Raw genomic sequence first — 19,219 nt, forward strand, 5'->3', positions numbered from 1 at the left:
CTGGAGAAGAAGTTAACTCCTGCCTCCCAGACTTCTCACCATAAGGGTGGCAGAGCCTCTTTTTGCCAGAATCAGTGGTTATGTACTCCCTGGACAGCACAAATAAATACCAGTCTTCAAACAGCTGCGTTAAGTATTGGCAGGACAACTAATAACTAAGGTCTTTCAGGCAGCATGGTTGTTATTCTGGTATCAGTTTGGGAGAGTTTGTGGAAGGGGGTGAGTCAGTAATGTCAGAAGACATAAAAGGATAATAGGGACCACAAGAATAAGGGTAGCTCTGCAATGCATTCCCACCAGTAAAAAACAGGAGTCAACTCAAACTCAGCTGCAGTTGAAATTGTCCCAAACTGAGCTAATGCAAATGTCCACATCACCAGCCTTCTTTTGCATTCAATGTACTTTAACAGCCGCTGATACCAGTGCAACTTACTGTGGGAAGAAGAGCTGGATTGCTGACCCAGACAGAAGAAAAGTTGGTTCCAGATCACTCCAGCAGAAAAGTTATGCTGAATATAAAATCAGACACCCAAAGCACTGAGCTGTTATCCCCTTCTAAGGCTCTAGACTTTTTCAGACTTCCTTGCTGAGACAGAACTCAGGAGTGATTCGGACAAGCAAGTCACCCAGGAGCACAAGAATGCACCCAAGTCCAGCTAGTCCAATATTGTGTCTCACAGGACTCAGTAATGGGTGAGAAATAACTTAGACATTAAAAGAGTAAATGTTTCCTAGCATGTTTTACCACAGTAGCATACTACTACTCTCAGTAGTCAGATGTCAAAGGACTTCCTGAACAGTGGTTGCATCTAGACACTCATGTTTGGTAAAGAACCAGTAGGCCCATCCTCTAGGAGGTTGTCTAACCCCTTTGTGAACATACTCATAGTTTTGGATCCTGCAACATCCTGTCACAATAAATTCCATGTGGGGGGAGAAAAGAAACAAAACCAAAAGCCAAACCAATACAACCAAAAAAAACCCCTTCCTTTTGTTGAATATGCTTGTATGTCATTGGGTGTTCCTTGCTCTTGTGCACTTGTCTTCTTTAAACCCCTGCTGAGCAAAGGGATGATACTCTCGAAGAACCATCCACAACAATCCCCATATCAGTAGCCAAATTTACTTCCCTTGAGCAAGTTCCTTTAAGACATTTAAAGTTAGAGTGGGTGTAATAAGTGTCGAAGTACTAATTAACCCCCATTGGGCTCAAGTCCCACTTCTCCATTTTGCTCCTCATCTCTAAAGAAATTTGCATGGTACCACCTTCTGCTCCATGTGCAAAGGACTCATGTTTCCACAGCTGTGTCCACTCCCACATTGCCCAAGAGCTCCACATCTCTGACATGAGCAGCAGAGAGTAAGTATGAAACCTTCCTTAAATTGCACAGCAATGTAAATTAAGAATGAAAACTTTCTATCTCTAACCTAAGAGGCATATCTCTCCGGTTCCTTCTCTATTTTGCCATTTCTAGTATCACACACTCATTTACACTTTTGTTACAGCTCTTAGAAGAAGATTCTCTTCTAGAAAGAAGAGTTTTTACTCCATCATAGGTTAGAATCCTGGTTAGCCTTCTTTTATAGTTTTAACTACATTTCTGTTAGCAGCTGTCATCCAGCCCCCCATGCAGTCACTCCACCCAAGCTGAGCTGAACTGAAGGTAAAGGTCTTCAGCAGGAAAAACAGAGAACTTTACAGCTGAAGTCCTCTCTAAGGAGGACACAAAACCTCATATCACACTGCCATGGAATGCATTTAGATCTGAAGCATCCTTGTCACCCATACTTGGAAAGCTATTATACCTAACAACACAAGTTTCCTAGATCCGAGCCATAATAAAAGTAGAACTGTTTAGGAAGAGAAAAGAAACAAGAACTGCTAAAATGACATTCCTGCCTATGAATTTCTTGGAAACAATGTTATTAAAACAATAACATGTTAAAAGCTTATGAACAAAATCCATAAAATGGAACAGAGTTTCCAATGACCTGTACTCACAGAACTTTAAATCTGCCTCCACACAAAACAAACACATTAAGAGAATCAGACATTTTTACCACAGTTTTCTCCTTTTAAAACTCTTCATGAACCCTTTAAGGCTTGCTAATATTCATGGAAATGGTGCACAAAGCCAGAGCTGTGCCACAACAACACAGTAGCTCAAAACAAAAATCAAGAGTGCTTAGCGTAGTATTCAGAGTGCCTTCATTTGCTGGTCTTACACTCCCATTTTGACTTACATTGGTACTTTTGTTGTTGCATTTTGAAATCTTACTCTTTGCTTGACCTGATTTTAACAGAGTATTTTTAATAATTAAAATACATTTTCTGCAATCAAGAAATATACCATCATACAAATAATTAAATTTATGAGTCATTAGACTTGCCTGACAACCAGCAAACAACAATATCTTGATATCAACCACTAAATCAATAAAGACGATATAAATTTAACACGCTTTTCAATGAATGGAAAAATAAGCTACAAGATTTGTAACAGCACATCCAACTATATACCAGCATAAAATTGCAAACATCTGAAACAAATCAGTCTCCAAGTACAAGCGGTCAAAACAATCAAGTGAAAAAAACCCAAATATTTCCCTTAAAGCATTGGCAATACAAGCAACACTGGCAATATAAGCAATTCTGCTCACGGTTCAGAAAACATTTTAAAAAGATAATGCTTACAAGAATTCAAACTAACACCTGAAATCAGAGGGAGAAACGGCAAAGCAAGCTAAAACAAGATCTGCAACCTTCTAAGCAGCCCTGAACTTCTGAAACACAAAACTGGCAATTTTAGGTAATTGATCTTGAGGACAGAGTATCATATCAATCATTAAACCTGGAAATGGAACAGATCTGTCAGATCTGCCCACCTCAACACAGACCAGTTCTTTATGACACAGCTTCTAAATTCTGGCAGTTGTGTTTTAACTCTAAAAACCGAGTTCTTATGCAGAGGTAGATTCACACAAATGTCTTATGGGTGCATGTCTAAAGCCCCAGGTCCTACTGTTAGGTCATTACATCAGAATTTCAGCATACATTGAAAACAAACAAGAGAGAAACCTTTAAAGCAGATTTCTTCCTCTAACTACAGCCTATAAGACAAATCTGAGAAAAATACAGTACAGTGCCGCCAGCAAAATTCACATCTCTGCAGAACTCCTCACAATCACTCCCAGAAAGGCACTGCATGAATGCAAAGAAGTGCAGCTGGCTTACCCCAGCAACTCAAGTGCAACAGGCTATTAAAAGAGCAGCTGGAAAGTCCCTGCTTTTGCCCCAGGAGAAACTTTTGTTGATATTCCCAAAAGTTTCTTGCTACCAAGTGAGAAAAAGGATTGGGTAGCTCCCTGTGAGGAAGAGAAACTCTCTGCTATGAAACCCCTGACATCAGTAGAGCTGTGAGAGTGGCCCTGGACTATCATAATTCAAACCCTGTTTCTGCTAAGACCATAGACTAATTCGGGCTGAAAGGGACCTCAGGAGGTCATTACTCACTCCCAGGTTTTAGAGGCCTCTAAACAAGAGAGAAGATTTTGATCATAAGCAGGTGCTCAAGAAGAATCAAGGCTGACTTATAAGTCCAAGCAGCTCTAGTTTCCTATCTTAGTTTGTCTCCTATACCTTTTTTCCTGCATGACTTCCCATAGAAAAAATGTCATTTATGCCATTACTCAAGTCCTCCACACATAACTTAAATTCCGTAATCCAACCACACAGACATATTTGATAAAGAAATAAGTGCCTCTAAAACATAAATTTCCTAAGTTTTATGAAAATAAACAGCAGAGTAAAAAAGAAAGACTGTAATAACCTTTCTGAGGAAAAAAGCTTGTCTCTTGCCCACTCCACACAGCCAGCAAGATACAGTAGTAAGCTGAGCAGTCACACCCATGCTTGCTAGCCAGTAAGCATGCTGGCTGGTGCATGATAGCACACATACTGCTTCTCACCCAAAAGACAGAAGATGTAGATAAGCACTGGATAATGGGAGGCAGACAACTCAGAAAATAGATGTCATTAATTCTACTGCTCAAAGAGTTACTTGTTACTATGTAAACATTTTATGGTAGCTTGGGAGAGTTTTCCCAAGAGGGCTGTGTCAATGGATTAGTTTATGAAATTGCATATGTCATACCAGTAGTTATGGTATTCAGGAGTAAGTTATTAATCATTGACCCAGCAAGCACTTAAATATATTTATCATCATTGCCCTCAGTAATCTTCTAGACTTCGGCCAAGCTGACACTGGACATCAGCATTTTCAGGATCAGAGTCCTACAGAGCCTCAAGCCCAAACTGAGTGACCTGACACTGGATGCGAGGAGGGCAGAATAAAGAAGGGGACAGACAGGCCCTGAGAATTTAAGGTTAGATTCCAACACTCCACCTCAGCTTCAGCTAGTTTTGATCTTATTCCCCACACTGGGTGCAGGTCTGGCTCAACCAAAGGAAAGCATTTATATTAGGGGTGTTTTCTAACCTGAATTTTTTTTGTATCTGCTTATTTGCCTTCACTGCAGTACCGCCTATGGGTTCTGTTGAAATTTGTTCTATTAGGCTCTGCACACACCCATGAAAATAGTGTCCCTGAACTGAACATCTTTTTCAGACCAAAGTTATGCTGTTTGTTCCCACAGCTCTGGGAAAGGTATTCAGGGACAGTATTTTCATGGGTTTGTACAGAGCTTAACAGAATGAGTCTCAACAGGTCCCTGCAGTGAAGGGTGGAGGCTGCCCATGTCTGAGGCTCATGTCTGTCTATTACAGGACTCTTTCCTGAAAGAGACAAATAGGTAAGAGTTAAATCCTGCTTAACAACCCTAATCAAAGAGAGAGACCCTATTTCAAAGGTTTTAAGACAGTGGTGGAAAAAACATAAGGGGATGGGAGGCAATCCAATTTGATTGGACTCCTCCCTAACCCAAGAGGCAATATTGACTGAAATATTGCTATTACCAGATAAGTAACCACTGTAGATGACAGCTGAGTTATATGAAACTGCTGAAAGCAGAAGTAAGACTAGACAGCCCACCGTTTGCTAGCTGAAAAACTACTTTTGCAAGAACTCAAAACTAATAAAGCTAATAAAGACTTCAAGGTAAATGCAACTGCTGCAGAAATAACACTAATTTAAGAGTGTCATCTAACTCTTAAAGAAAACAGTACACAATGAAGCAGAAATCATTATTACATATACTAAGTACCTTTCAGGTTTCTCATGGATGTTAATTTAGCCACACAGCTTCCAATTACCACCCCAATGTCACAGCTGTAGCAGCAGAGAGCACATCCAGGTGAAGACACTTGCCCAGAAGACAGCAAGTCAGTGAGTGAGTTCATGCAGTAACTATTAGTGTTCCTCAATACTAAGGGTAAACAGATTACCTGTGTGGACACTACTTTATACCACTGTCCTTTTAAAGAGGGGCATTTACAAACTTACTGGTATTACAGTTCCACTCTTCCTAGAAAATAGTTACTTTGGTTATTTTCCCAATTGCAGGGTGTTTTGACAGACAGGCCAAAGGACTATGAAACTTCTGCCTTTAAGTGATCCTAGAGCAAGACATTAACAACCCAGGCAAAAAAGTAAAAGGTATACTGCAGCAACATCTGCCTCCCAGCAACCCCTGCAGAAGTGAGAAAGTGGAGGAGATGGAAAGAGCAGAAGGGCTGGAGGACAGCGAGCTGCCAGTTCCCTTTTCTTTCTTGAATGTACCCCAAAGCACTCACATCCTGCTCCTGCTGGCAGCACCCAGGAGCCCAAAAGGATTCACTGGATAAGTGCAAAGAGATGTACAGCAGAGGAAGGACTAGAACACCCCCTTTCCCCTACCAACCCTATTTAGTTCAGGAACTCCTCAAATGAAACAGTGGGTAGTTCCACAGTAGCTTGCTACCAGCTTCTCTCACCCGTGACTTCTTTGCTTCTACACCTGCACTCATTTCAGCATATGGACAAGAAATACAGGAAGCAAGCAAGAGATTTTACTTTAGTTACAGCCCAGGAGAACTTCATCATGAAGAAGGTGCAAGAGCAGTTCCAGGGAAAAGCAATATTTGTAAGTGGCTATGTTCAAATTAGCTAGGAGTCAGCCTGAGACTGTTAAAGGAGCTCTGCATTTGTTGAATGGATGGCTCCTCTCCCATCTTCTAAAAATAATCTTGAAAATATCAATGGTATATGTCCAGTGGAAGAAAGAACACTCCTAACCAGCAATTGCCAAGTAGTTTTTCTACTACTTTATTCCAAGGACAGGAAAACAGTGCACTTTAGTGTAGGAGAAGGAACTGCAAAACTGATAACAGACAGGGATGGGAGGAATACTGACAAATAGCAAAGTAATAAGAGAAAAATTTCTAGAGTGTAGGACAGCAAACTCCCAAAAATACTTTGGCAAGAAAACCTCTCTGAAGCACAAAGAGGAGGAAAACTCATCAATAGTACAGCAACAGTGATGAGGGACAGAAATTACATATCCTGATCCAACAGATCACACTGACCTAAAAAACTTGGATCCTTCTACATTTCTTCTTCCTCCTTTACATCCATGGCAAATATACCAGCTGTGATTCTTCAGTTTACAGGATATAGACTAAAATTCCCAGAAACTTGCAGCTGACTCTGCTTGCTACCCTAAAGCACAACAAAACCCAAACCCCCCAAAAAACAACAAAACAAAAACATTCCCCCAACAGCAAATCAAGCAAGATTGTCATAGGAACTACTACTATTTGCTAAACAACTGCTTTTCTATTACAGAGGCAAGCAATAAGACTTAAGAGATTGTGATCTTCTCTTGGGAGAGAAGACAACACTGGCTTGCACTGACTGACAAAGAATACTTGTCTAGAAAAAGCATTCCTAGTGACTCTCCATTCTCTCATCCCTAGACTTTGGCCAGGCTCAAATCAGTAGGTAATAAGGAAAAAGTCACAGGACTTTCATCAGGTTTGCAGTGGGAGTGAGAAAAGCAAAGCAGCCCTAAAGAGTTATCACTCTGTATGTGTAACTTTTTAACAAGAGGGGACAGAGGAGGACACACGGACTGTTACATGTTAGAGGCTGGTTATTTAATGATTGTATAAAATGGTCTGCATTTAAGTAAGAGCTACAGGTCATTTTGCGTCATCTAAACTGACTGCAAAGCATTATATAGATCCTGCTCAGTATTTGCTGAGGGAAAGAGCTTAATCCTTTAGGTGTCTAACCCTGCTAGCAGGAATAAAAAGAACTCAAGGAATGGGGCTGGATTTAGGAAACTGAGTTATCTATTGGCAAAACAAAAAGACCCTGCTAACTGAAGAAAGGGAGCTCATAGTGGGTATGTCAGGGGAGACCCACTAATAAATGTATGCTCCTTTCTCCCACAAAAAATTATAGTGCTGGGGATATTATTTTTGTGACTAGCTAGACGAAAAACTTCCTTTTCTTCCTGTTTCCTTAGTAAGACAGGCTACAAAGTCAGTACCTTTTATTTTTCTTTGCAACCCAGAGATTGGGTAATTTCTTGTGACAGAGCTAGTTTCTGGTCAAAGATCAGTGAACTCTAAGGCAGACTAATAACAATGAAGCATGTCCCCTATCTTCTGGGGTCAATGAAAGACTTTCTCTACCTCTCTAAAGTATATATGCCGAGTCCTTAATTAGGGCTTCGGACAAAGTGTTACCATAGAAGCCACTAGTGACACTACAACCAAGTTCTGATCCTGTGGTAAGAACTCTCAACATCTGTTCCCAAAGATAGAAATATCAAATTGTCGTTATGCATTGTTGAGCATTTCTTCTCCCGCCTCAGAAGTAGTAGTAAATAGAGTTCACTGTACAACTGATACATAATTCTCCGCTTTATGCTAAAGAGCTCTATTGCAAAGGCACTGTATAAAGACAAAGCAAAAATGGATACTGTTCCAGAAACTGCATAAACATATGTACAAGAGACAAAGACAGATAGAGATGAGTGGAAAAGCTCAAGTGACAGTATCAGGACTCAAAACAACTATACTAACCCGAGTCATGTTTTTATTGTTGTGTTTTGCTGTGGTTTTCTTAATAGATCCACGAGTATAGGGGAGTTTTAAAAAAGATCAATGAACTGATTCTGTAAGTTCTTAAGGGAAGCGCCTCCCGTGTGCAAGGGGCAGCACTAGTGACAGCACAATGATGCTTGTTTGAAAATTCAGCAAGTTAGAGATAAGAAAGGAAAGCTGACATCTTGACAGAGCAGATCAGGAGATTCAGTTGGGGGATTTACACACATAAAAGAAGGCAGCACGCAGTTTAAGTCTAACATGGCAAAGAGGAGATGTGGAAGATGTAACGAGAGCATTGACAAGACAGAAGCAATTGACTGAGGAAGTAATCCCCACAGTATCATTCTGAGTAGAGATGAGCAAGGAAGATAGACTATGTCAGAGCCAATTAACAAACAGATGCTGCAGTTATCAAGAACAATTTGATTGAAGTCTCAGCTTTAGATATGCAATAGATAAGGCCAAAAGTTTAATACTGTGTAAAGAGAAACTATGTAATACAGCCTGAGAAAAAGGACCTAGAATGGGGTCTAAACCGCAGGTGATGCCAATTTGTAAAATATGGACAAGATTTGTTTCCTGATAGAAGTAGTCAATAAGGTCTTACAAGGGGCAATAAGTCCTGGAAGAAGGAAAGGAAAATTTGTGGTGTAGGTCAAGATGGCTGGGGACTAACTCACAAGAGTCGCAAACCATCATGCTGTGCGCTGTGCGAGACAGCTGGGGTTGGACTCCATGAGGAATAACCTCCCTCTCTGGTTCTTCCACAGACTTGCAGTGCAAACTTGGATTTAACCTTTAATGGCATTTTCTTAACATGAGATAACCAATCTCTTTTTGAGGTGCTCAGATATAGTGCTGTTACAATGAATATCACAGAGAAGCTTGCATTTCACAGATATGAACTTAAGCTACTATCGGTTCCCTACAAATAACTGCTTCACAAGCAGTGGTTTAAAAAGGGACCTTTCCCGACTAAGTGGATTTGAAACAAGCACAAGAAAACCATAAGCTCAGAAAGCTGAGGACATGTCTGCAAAGCACAAAAAAGCTCCAAACTAGCTTTGAGCAGGCCAGCACATCTGTGCAACATGGCACAAAGACAGTTATGCAGATCTCAGAATTACCATAGCTCTATCAGTGCAGTGCTGAGCCCAAGCTGAGAATCTCCACCTCTCAGCTAGACTAATTTGCTCAGGCACAGCTCCTTATGGATTAATCTACATTGCTTCTGGATCTGGAACTAGCTCAGTCATTGCTCACACGCTATAAATGTCCTACAGTTTCAGAGCTACCACCTCCAAGAAGCCAACAGGAACAATGAGATGAAACATAACCACTTGAGCTTAACAACTCCAAGTTCCAAGGGAAACTAAAGAGAAATCTCTTTGCCTTGTGTTCCCATCTCATTGAACCACTTTCGTCTTAGAGATTTGTAAACACATATACATCAGCGAGTATCTCAATCCATCATGTTTGCTCAGCAGTATAACTAGTTCTGCCTAATTTTGTAGGACTAGCATTTAACATTGCTATGGCAGAATCTACCACTGATAGCAAATCAGGAAATAAGAGAGGAAACTGCTAACTAATGCAACAATCTTCAAGTTCCAAAGGTCAGAAAACAGACAGTTAAAGACAGCTGGACTCCATAATTCTGATAAATCCTTCTCCTGCCTGCTCAAGCTTAAAAAGCCGCACACCCTCAAACCCTGAATCTCCACATTTCAAGTTATTACTATTTTGGCATTTGGACAAAAAGTTGATTTAAATAAAGAACATCCTAAGGATTTCTCCCCAAGTTATCAGCAATAATCTTGCTAATGACAAGCACAAAAGACTGAGGATCACTTTCCTATAGCTGAATTGGCTGTTCAGTATTATCAAGAGCAAAAGATGCTACCGAAGAGGTCTTCGGAGCTAGCTAGTCATCTGACAGCCCTCTCTAAATAAAGGTCCTCATACTCACTAGCAGAAACATCACTATAATAGCAGGAACTTTTTACGTTCCAGCTGCCAGAAAATATCTTAATTGAAAACTCTCAAACTGCTTTGACACTGGCTGTGAGATGTCACGTAAGTTTTCAGCTATGAGGAAGAGAAGATCACTCCAGATGGAAGAGCTCTGATTCAACATCTTGATAGTGAAGCAAGATCATTTTTTGAGAGCTTTTTCAATCCAGTTCTGATCAAATTGCTATGATCTGATAAAGGACCATTGCTGTCCCAATAAGGAAGCTGGCTTTATTGCCCATGACATTTAAATAGCAACATACTTGCTTGCAAGAGGCAGCCAAAAGTCTTCCTCAATAAGGCTTACAGATTCATGAGTATAAAGATAACTTAAACCGGTGCAACCACACACAGCCACAGCTTGTGAGCAGCTTTCCAGGACAGCCCTGTTCTAAGGCATTTCAGAGCTTGCTCTACTGGCTAGATGAAGATTATTGAAAAGACTGCATCTAAAAGTAATAGCTGCATCTGCCATGCATTACAAGGAAATGTGTGTGTGCTTAGGAAGGGCATACAAACTTAGGACTGCTACCACACCTGAAATTCAATCACTCGGTTTACAGTCACTGGTGTCCTGCACAGCGTGTTTTCTATGTCAGTGCATCATAAGGACTGTCATCCTTTCCTTCCTTTCCCCTCCAAAAGCCACAAGAATCTGTCAGTCAGTACACCTGAACTGACCAAAGTGCAACCCAAGTATCTTGCATCTATTCTACACTATAGTGTAATTACAGTGTACGTTTTATATATATATATATATACTTATACTCTTCTATAGTACAGAATAGATACAAGGTACTTGTGTCGCATTTCCTTGCAATGCATGGCAGACACATTTACTGTTACTATGATGGATACAAATAACTAATCTACAAACAATCAGAATATCACAATTCTTTTTACTGCTGGTAGGATGAATATGTTAAATTAGAGTAACCAGATACCGAGTCTTCAGGTGACTAAACATTTTCTTTCAGTGTCTCCTGAATGAGGTTTAACATGAAGGGTGCAAACTGGAAGCCAGAAGACGAAGCTGAGTTTTGAGTTGTGCAACTAACCTGCTCTGTGACTTTCACACGTTGCTGTTTTTACATTTGTAAAGTATTTTTACATTGTAAAGTGCTTACGCTCACCAAATGTAAAGGCCAACAGAAGAGTTCATTAACTGCATATATTGAATGCTACACTCTCTAAAATAATGCCTGCTGAGAGGCTGTTCCTAGTCAACTAGTATTTCTAACATTATTAGCAGCAGGCCTACCCCAAATGGATGGCCAATTTTCCCCTCTTTCAGCAAAAGGCTAACATGCAATAACATTTGTGACAAGGAATATAGCTTAACCACGACATCTGTAGGACTTGGATGGCACACTTTGGACCCTTATTTCTACTTCACCCTATTCCAAAAAATCGGACGGATTTACTGATGCTAAAGGAGGGTAGCAGGGGGCTGTAGTCTTGCATTAGCACTGCTTAGTACAGTGCCCGCTCCTAGTCATATGGTAGGAGATTAGCTGCCAGCACTCCCATTTGTAGGATATCTCCTACAATACTCTCAGTTCAATTTTGTTCAGGAACGATCAGCATCCTGCACAGAGAACTCTTATCTCAGTTGTGTGTACTGAGGTACAGAGTCAATTCTTTCACCAGCTTTGCCTACCAAGCCTCTTAGAGGAGGCTCTTGCCATGCATAAGGTTTTAATGAACTTGAGCTTTTGAGGAACTCATAAGCAAGGCCACTCCAAGGCACTGTGTCTTTTCGGCCCAAGATACTCACTTAGTGCCACTTAACTGGCTATCCTCATTTTATTACCATTGCTGCCAGTTACATGTCAAGTGTTAATCATGCATCACAGCAGTCTGTTAGACAGAGAAAAACTAAAGGAACTCACCCGTTCAAACAAACCACAGCAGTTCTTACCTGAATCTCCTCAGTTTCATCCACCAAGAGGAAACTCACAACTTTCTCTGTCATCTTCCTTCTCTTGGTCTCCTCATCCATCCCCTCCTCCTCTTCCTGCTCTTGGGCTTTGCCAGCATGGTACACAGTGACAGGGTGCTTCCTTCTGTTCCCCCCAGCATGTGTTCTCTTCTGACACTCCACGCAGAGGTTGATTTTGCACACCTGGCACCTCACTGCTGCTATCTGCCTTGAGCCTGTCATGCTGGCATGCATTATGTTCCCATTGGCACCTTTGCAGGAGTCACAGTATGGGACATGGCCGGGTTTTATACGGGTCCGTTCGTGGTTCCGTAACCTTTCCGGCTGATGCAGCTCTTCTTCACAACGCTGGCACTGTAGGCTCCTGCACTCGTCACACTCAAAGATTGCTTCATCTGTCCCACTGCAAACATAGCTTTCCTGGCACAGGAGTGTCGTGTTCTGTCCTTTCTCTGCAGTTTGTGTGTGGGCGCTCATCTTCAGATTTCTTTAAAGCAATGTTTTTCCCTCCTGTTTCTGTTTTGAACAGTGATACGTGTAAAAGTCAGTTGCAAATTTAGTATTTTCACAGGGGAAAGAAACACAACAGGAATGCTGTCCGTACTTAATTTTAAATAATTAATAGATGTTTCTGTAAGATTCATACACTGACCTGCCTCCCAGGAAGAGTCTTGTTAAGTGCAGATGAAGTTTCCTTTCTCCAAAATAAACTCAAACAATGTGGCTGGTTTCATGCATTGTTATACCCGAACGCTGGTACGCATTCTGCCTCTGCTTAGACGTATAACATATTTTCAGTGATGAGGAAAAAACCCAGTCTGGTGTACTTCAGCAGACAGGGCACAGGGTCTCCCTGAAGCAGAGATCGGAGGGAGACAGCTGACGACACAGAGGCAAAAAAAGCATTAGAAATGCACAAGTGCATATACATGTACACACACACACACACAGAGGACTGTGTCAATACTAGAAAATTCTCTGCTTTCACTCCCCAGCTAAGCTCCTCCTTCAGAGTTCACAGTATTTATTTGCTGGGAATTTCCTGATGCGCTTCGCCAGATAAACAAAAATCCGCTCTCTTTGTGCGCTCCTTCTAGCGACGCTGGAGAACGACCGCTACCGCGGCCAGGCTGGCTAGGCGACGGGTTTTCTCCCTTCCCCTCCCCAAGTTGCCAAAGCAGGCCCCCGAAACCAGCGCCCGCTAAGGGCAGGCTGCGCACCCAGCCGCCTTTGTCTCGACCTGCTGCCTCCCGGCTGCGCGGGGCCCCGGCCCTGCCGCCTCACACCGGCCCTCGGTGCCGCCTCCCCTCCCTCCTCCCTTCCCGGCCCTCACAGAGCCGCTCTCGCTCCGGGCTGACCCTCGGCGCCCACCCCTCCCGACCGCCGCCTCTCCCCGGCCGGTTTCGCGGACCTGGCGAGGAGCGGGCGGCCGGCCGGCCGGGAGCGCTGCCCCGCGGCGGCCGGCACTTGTGGCTCGGCCGCTCCCGGGCCGGGCGGGGGCGGCGGGCGGCCCCCCGCCAGCCGGCCGGAGTTACGTAACGCCGGTGCCAGCCGGCGCCTCGCTCCCGCGCCCCGCACCTACCTGGGGCTGCGCCCAGCGGCGGCGCCGTCCTAGTCCGAGCAGCGGCCGGGGAGGAAGGGGGAAGCCCCCGGCTTCCGAGCGGCGACAGCGGGCGGGGAGCTGCGGCGGGACCGGGAACAAAGGCGGCGGCGCCGCGAGCCGGGCTATTGTTTACAAGCCGGCGGCCACCTTTCTTCCCCTTCCTCCCGCCGGCACCCGGTGACTAAGGAGTCGGGTCCCGGCCGCGGCTTCTTCTTCCTCCTCCTCCTCCTCCCCCCCCGCCCCCTCCGCGCCCGGGGCGGGGGGTGTCCCGCTTCTCCTCCCCCAGGGGTCGGGGCGGCGACCCGACCATGCAGGCGAGGCGCCCGGGAGGGCTGAGCAGGGCAGGGCACGACCCGCGCCCCCTCCGCCCGCTCCCCTCGTTGTCAGCCGGGATCAGCTGATCGCGGGGAACTTCAGGGTTATTTTCTCACCGCGGAGACGGGAAGGCGGCGGGCGGGAGGCGGGGCGGCGCCGGCACGCCGGGAGCTGTAGTCCGGGGGCCCCGGCGCTGCCTCACGGAGAGCCGCCGGCGGACCGCACGTCGCCGCGGGGGCCCACGCCGTGGCGCCTGCTGGGAGGTGTAGTTCCCGCGGCGGGAAGGGGCGGCGGGGCCCCGACCTGGGGTCCCCGGGGCGGAGCAGGGAGGTTAGCGGGGCGGCGGGTGACGGCGGAGGGCGCTGCGCCTCCAGGGGCGTTACGAGGGCGGGGCGGGGGGCGGCCCCGCCGTGAGGCGGCCCCGCCGGCCGCTGCCGTGAGGCGGCGCTCCCGCCCCTGAGGGCGGCCGCGGCGGGCGCGGTGCTCGGGGCCCGTTCGCCGTCCCTGAGGTTTTCGTTTGCCCTTCGCTTGATTTTTTGTCCCCCGCCCCGCGGCTGGCGGGCGCCCCTGAGGGCGGGCGCAGCTGCGAGACACCCTGCGCCGGAGGAGTGTAAGGAGCCCCCCGGCAGGTGCATGAGGGATGAACTTCGTAGCGAAGCTTTTTCCTTCCGCCACCTGGAGGGAGACCAAGCGGCCGCTGCCAGGCCTCCAGGTCTGGCAGATAAGCGGGTCACGGTGTCCGCCTGGGAGAGAGCCAGGCGCCCAGCTCGCTTCTGCCACTCGACAAGGAGTGTCACAGGTCACTATAATTATCGCCCTTTTTTCCTGTTCGTGACGGTAGCTAAGGCCGATGGGTGAACTGCCGCCACTTACTTGGCTGAAAGGGACTGCAGATCCGAAATAGAGGCGCACGCCTGCCAAAAACCGGCAGATTCGCCGTCAGAAACGGGAGCTGTGGGAACGGGGTGGTGGGTGCGGGCGGAGGTGGTCAAAGAAGCCCCACGGTGAGGAAGCAACCTCGGCCAGCAATGGCTCCAGTGACCTTTTGGCTCACGGTATTGGCTGGGAAGGGCAGGGTGCTACAAGAAAAGGACAAGTTATTTTTAATTGGCCGTACATGTATACGAAAGTATGTGCTTTAGATAATACGCAAAATTATTTTTGTTGTAGCGTAGCCAATGCACAAGCAATTTCTCTTCTAAAGTAACCAGCGTTTTTGGCTGGATGCTTGGATCAAGTGCTAGCGGTTACCTCACTGGAGGAAGGAGATGCGCTCTTTCATTTCAGTGGACTTGACATGTTGATAACCATAGACAGGCAGCAATAAAGTGCCCTGTTGTTTGGTCCCCTGGTTTGGTTGTATACAAATAATTTTGAGAGGGAACCAAATTACATAACTGGATATCCATGTAGACAGCAGTGATTGCGAGTTTACCTTTTGTAAGGTGAAGTATCATCATGTCACGAAACTGAGTCAGCGGGTCCAATTACCATGAAAATGAGGTGTCAGTGAAGTTCCTAACACTAGGAGCCACCAAGGCCCTGTCAGAAACCAAGTGTATTGCTGAAGTACTTTTGTTCTACTAGATTCTACTATATACAGAATAAACCAAACTTGGTCACTCTCCAGGTGGTGGAAGGAAAGAGCTTTGCTAGGAGTTTGTAACTAGGCATATACATGGTTTATCTATTTCTCTTCTATGCAGTTCAGTGATGATGAATGAGTGAAGATAGGCACAGTAACTGTCTTCCTTGTTCTCTTTCATACTATTAAGATAATGTATTTTCACTCATTATTTCGCAGAAAAGATTAATCAGAAAGATTAACTAAATAGACTGACATCTATAGGAATTAACTTTTGCTGAACCAAATGTCTTCAGAGTGAAGAAATCCTGGATAGTGTATATATTGATACAAGGTAGAAACTTCTAAATCTCACAGTGCTATTCATGGGGAGCCAAGGAATCAAATCAATGAGAGTTTGGCATCTAAGGGATCTTCCTCTAAGTGGCTGTATTTAGACTGGTAATGTGATAGAGGGAGCAATTAAAGCGTATGAGGAAGAGAAGACAAAATATAGGTATTCATTTTGTGGTGTTAAAAAAGGTACAATTGAAGGCTACTTTTATTTAAAACATTACAAAATGTACAAAGTTGCGCTAGTTACTACTTCCTGCATAAAGCCTGGACTTTGATCCCCTGCTGTTTCCTACTTCTCTCTCTTAGAAAAAGTGCAGCACTGCTCCTCCTGGAATAGGAAGTATAGTTTTAATTTCTCTTGTAAATGCCCTGCTTATAACCATAAATTTGGTTTTGTTATGTCAAAAATCAATTCCAGCTGCTCCTTGAAAACAAGTTTTACTGATTTCCATGGGAGTAACATAGCCTATACTGAAGACAGAGAAACCTGCACTGCATAGAGCAGATAGGCAGTAAGGATCCAGGATCCCAGTGATCAGTCACAGTTCTGTAAAGACTGTACTCCTTCACTGCTGTAGTAGATCCTTTTTACCCAGCGATTCTAGAGCTGTGGGCTAGAACTCTGTTCCACCGGTAAAATATTTTAAATGTTGCATAGTCTAGAAACAATCTGACCCCTGTACTCTGAGATGCTGCCTAGCATGTTGGGAATGATTTCTCATGCTTGAAATGCAAAACAATCTGCAGACATAAAAAGCACTTTTAATTTTGGTGTTAATATTAAAAGTTATCTACTGCACTCTTCTTGATTGGCTTGAGCATGAAACTCTGGAGTCCACAGCACAGAACCGAATAAAGTGAACTGTGATCAGTATCTGGAAGGTGGGATCTCAGTTTCACAAGTGAAGGGTAAAAAGAAAACAGGTTTAGGGGTAGGTAGTTCTAAAATTCAATAGCAGAAAGAGTAGAGATGTGGAAGTAGCTATTTTTACTACATGCTCCTGATGCTATTCTTCCTTGCTTAGGAAGGATACTGGAGGCTAAAGTTCATGATTTGTACAAGGAGAGTAAATGCAAAATGGCCCATTTCTTTAGCTAAACAAAATAGATGAACGTCTAAATTAGGAAAGGCTTTGCAACGTTTCCTGTAAATAAAAGCTTGTTACAGCAGTACAAGTGCGTTTGGATTTCACGTTTCTTATTCAAGCATGTAACAGTTTAAATCTGAGACAACTGCATAGGATCAGGACACTGAGAAGATTCTTTTCCTGCAAGATGCAAAATGAGTACCACTTTTACCTACCTAGGTATGTTTATAAATTATTTGAAATATTAACAGTAGTCAGTATTGCAGTTACTAAATTTGTGTTAGTTGAAGGGAGATATGCAGGGTGCATGGAATGAGTTGTAATTAATAGAAAGTAAAAATGTTCTCTCTGATGGGGGAAGGAACTGCATTCAGTCTTGAAGTATTTCCTAAATCTACTACTGCTAAAGTATTTATCCTTGCACATCATCTTTTAAAGCAAGGTGATGAACGGGACCTTAGTCCCAGCTCAGTTGTTGACTGTTCAGTAGCACATATGACATCAGTCAGATAGATTTAATCTGTTTTGTACAGAAGAAGTCAACGGTGTCTGCTTTGAATGTTTTTCTTGCCATTACTGGTGGAGGCGATTGTCATTAGACTCTTACCTTTTGAGCACTTTTCCTTAAACAGTGTTTATAAACAGTGGAAAATGTAATACAGAGATGCTAAGATTTTTTTTCCATAGCTGATCCAAAATGTTTTAAACAGCTTTGTGCACATATGCTCATGTTGTGGTCTACCTCATAATCATCTGTAAGACCACCTTCCTTCCATTCACAGTCACTTCCTCTTTCCATTTGCAATTGCTCGCCATCATTGTGGTAACTACAGCAATTACTGTCTCGCATGTAATGTTGGGGGGAATTGTACACTTTAAATTGTCTTTTAATGTAGTCTAAATGCTGGAAGTAGGTCAGGGAAAACTATCAGTTGCAGACCACAGCTAGGCCCAACTGCTTTATCGCACAGTGACATCTTTTTCCTGAGCATATGGCTGCCTAAGATACTGGGCTTTGCTCTTTTCGCTCTGTAAATCCTTTTTTTTTTTCGGCAGAGGTACAGCCTTCCATGAAAGCCAAGCATATCCTGGGCTGCATCAAAAGAAGCGTGGCCAGCAGGTCAAGGGAGAGGATTCTGCCCTTCTGCTCTGGTGAGACCCCACCTGGAGCACTACGTCCAGCTCTGGGATCCTCAGCACAGGAAAGACATGGACCTGTTGGAGCAGGTCCAGAGGAGGGCCACAAAAATGATCGGAGGGATGGAACACCTCTCCTGTGAAGAAAGGCTGAAAGAGTTGGGGGTGTTCAGCCTGGAGAAGAGAAGGCTCCAGGGAGACCTTATTGCAGCCTTTCAATACTTAAAGGGGGCTTATAAGAAAGATGGGGACAAACTTTTTAGCAGGGCCAGTAGCAACAGGACAAGGGGTAATGGTTTTAAACTAAAAGCGGGTAGATGTAGACTAGATATAGGAAGAAATTTTTTCTGATGAGGGTGGTGAAACACTGGCAGAGGTTGCCCAGAGAGGTGGTAGATGCCCCATCCCTGGAAACATTCAAGGTCAGGTTGAACGGGGCTCTGAGCAACCTGATCTAGTTGAAGCTGTCCCTGCTCACTGCAGGCAGGCTGAACTAGATGACCTTGAAAGGTCCCTTCCAACCCAAACCATTCTACGATTCTATATCTTTACACCTACTGACCCTAAGGCTGCTTTTTGTTTTAGCTTTCTAGGCCCTTCAAATTTGCTAAACACAGCTAAAACGCGTGTTCCCTCCTTACTAACAGCCTGTGAAAAGCAACAGGCGTACTTCCCACGCGGCTGTGCCTGCGGGTACAGTCTGCACCCACCACCGTCGCAGCTAAGCCCGGCCCCAGAGCGCGGCAGCGGGGAAGGGCACCCCGGGCTGACCCCGCGAGCGAGCGAGGGGCGCACGGCAGCAGCCGGGAGAGGCGCCGGTGCTGGCCCACAGCGGGAGGCTCTCCAGGGCCTTCAGCCACCCGCGCCGAAGCCGCCAGCAGCCCCCGGCCGCCGGTGTTTGACCTCAAGATGGCGAACCTCCTGGCTGGGTCGAGGCGCCGCACCGCTTGCCCCCAGCAAAGATGGCGGCAGCCTGGACGCGGTTTTTTTCCCCCTCTCTCTTTGCCCTTCTAGCCGCTGCCGCTCTATGGTTGGGCGCGTTATTGTCTGGGCGCGGAGCAGGAGAGGCGCTCTGGCATGCCCGCCTCTATGGTCTCGCCGCGCGGTGCAGGTCGGGCCGCTGACGGAAGGGGCGGGTCACATGACC

The 19,219-nt window shown here is 44.9% G+C and overlaps 1 protein-coding gene across 2 annotated transcripts in view; it reads right to left on the reverse strand.

The window, feature by feature from the left end:
- Positions 1-14,018, reverse strand: part of ZFYVE1 (zinc finger FYVE-type containing 1) — a 28,032-nt gene extending 14,014 nt beyond the window's left edge. For both annotated transcript variants that reach the window (XM_029997443.2, XM_041127385.1), the window contains exons 1-3: positions 13,591-14,018; positions 12,661-12,887; positions 11,988-12,524 (exon numbers count right to left, since the gene is read on the reverse strand). In XM_029997443.2, the coding sequence (XP_029853303.1) occupies positions 11,988-12,485 (498 nt within the window). In that variant the 5' untranslated portion in view covers positions 12,486-12,524; positions 12,661-12,887; positions 13,591-14,018. The remainder of the gene's footprint in view (positions 1-11,987; positions 12,525-12,660; positions 12,888-13,590) is intronic.
- Positions 14,019-19,219: the final 5,201 nt, after the last annotated feature.

Source organism: Aquila chrysaetos, chromosome 2 (genome assembly GCF_900496995.4).
Source record: "Aquila chrysaetos chrysaetos chromosome 2, bAquChr1.4, whole genome shotgun sequence".
NCBI lineage: Eukaryota > Metazoa > Chordata > Aves > Accipitriformes > Accipitridae > Aquila > Aquila chrysaetos.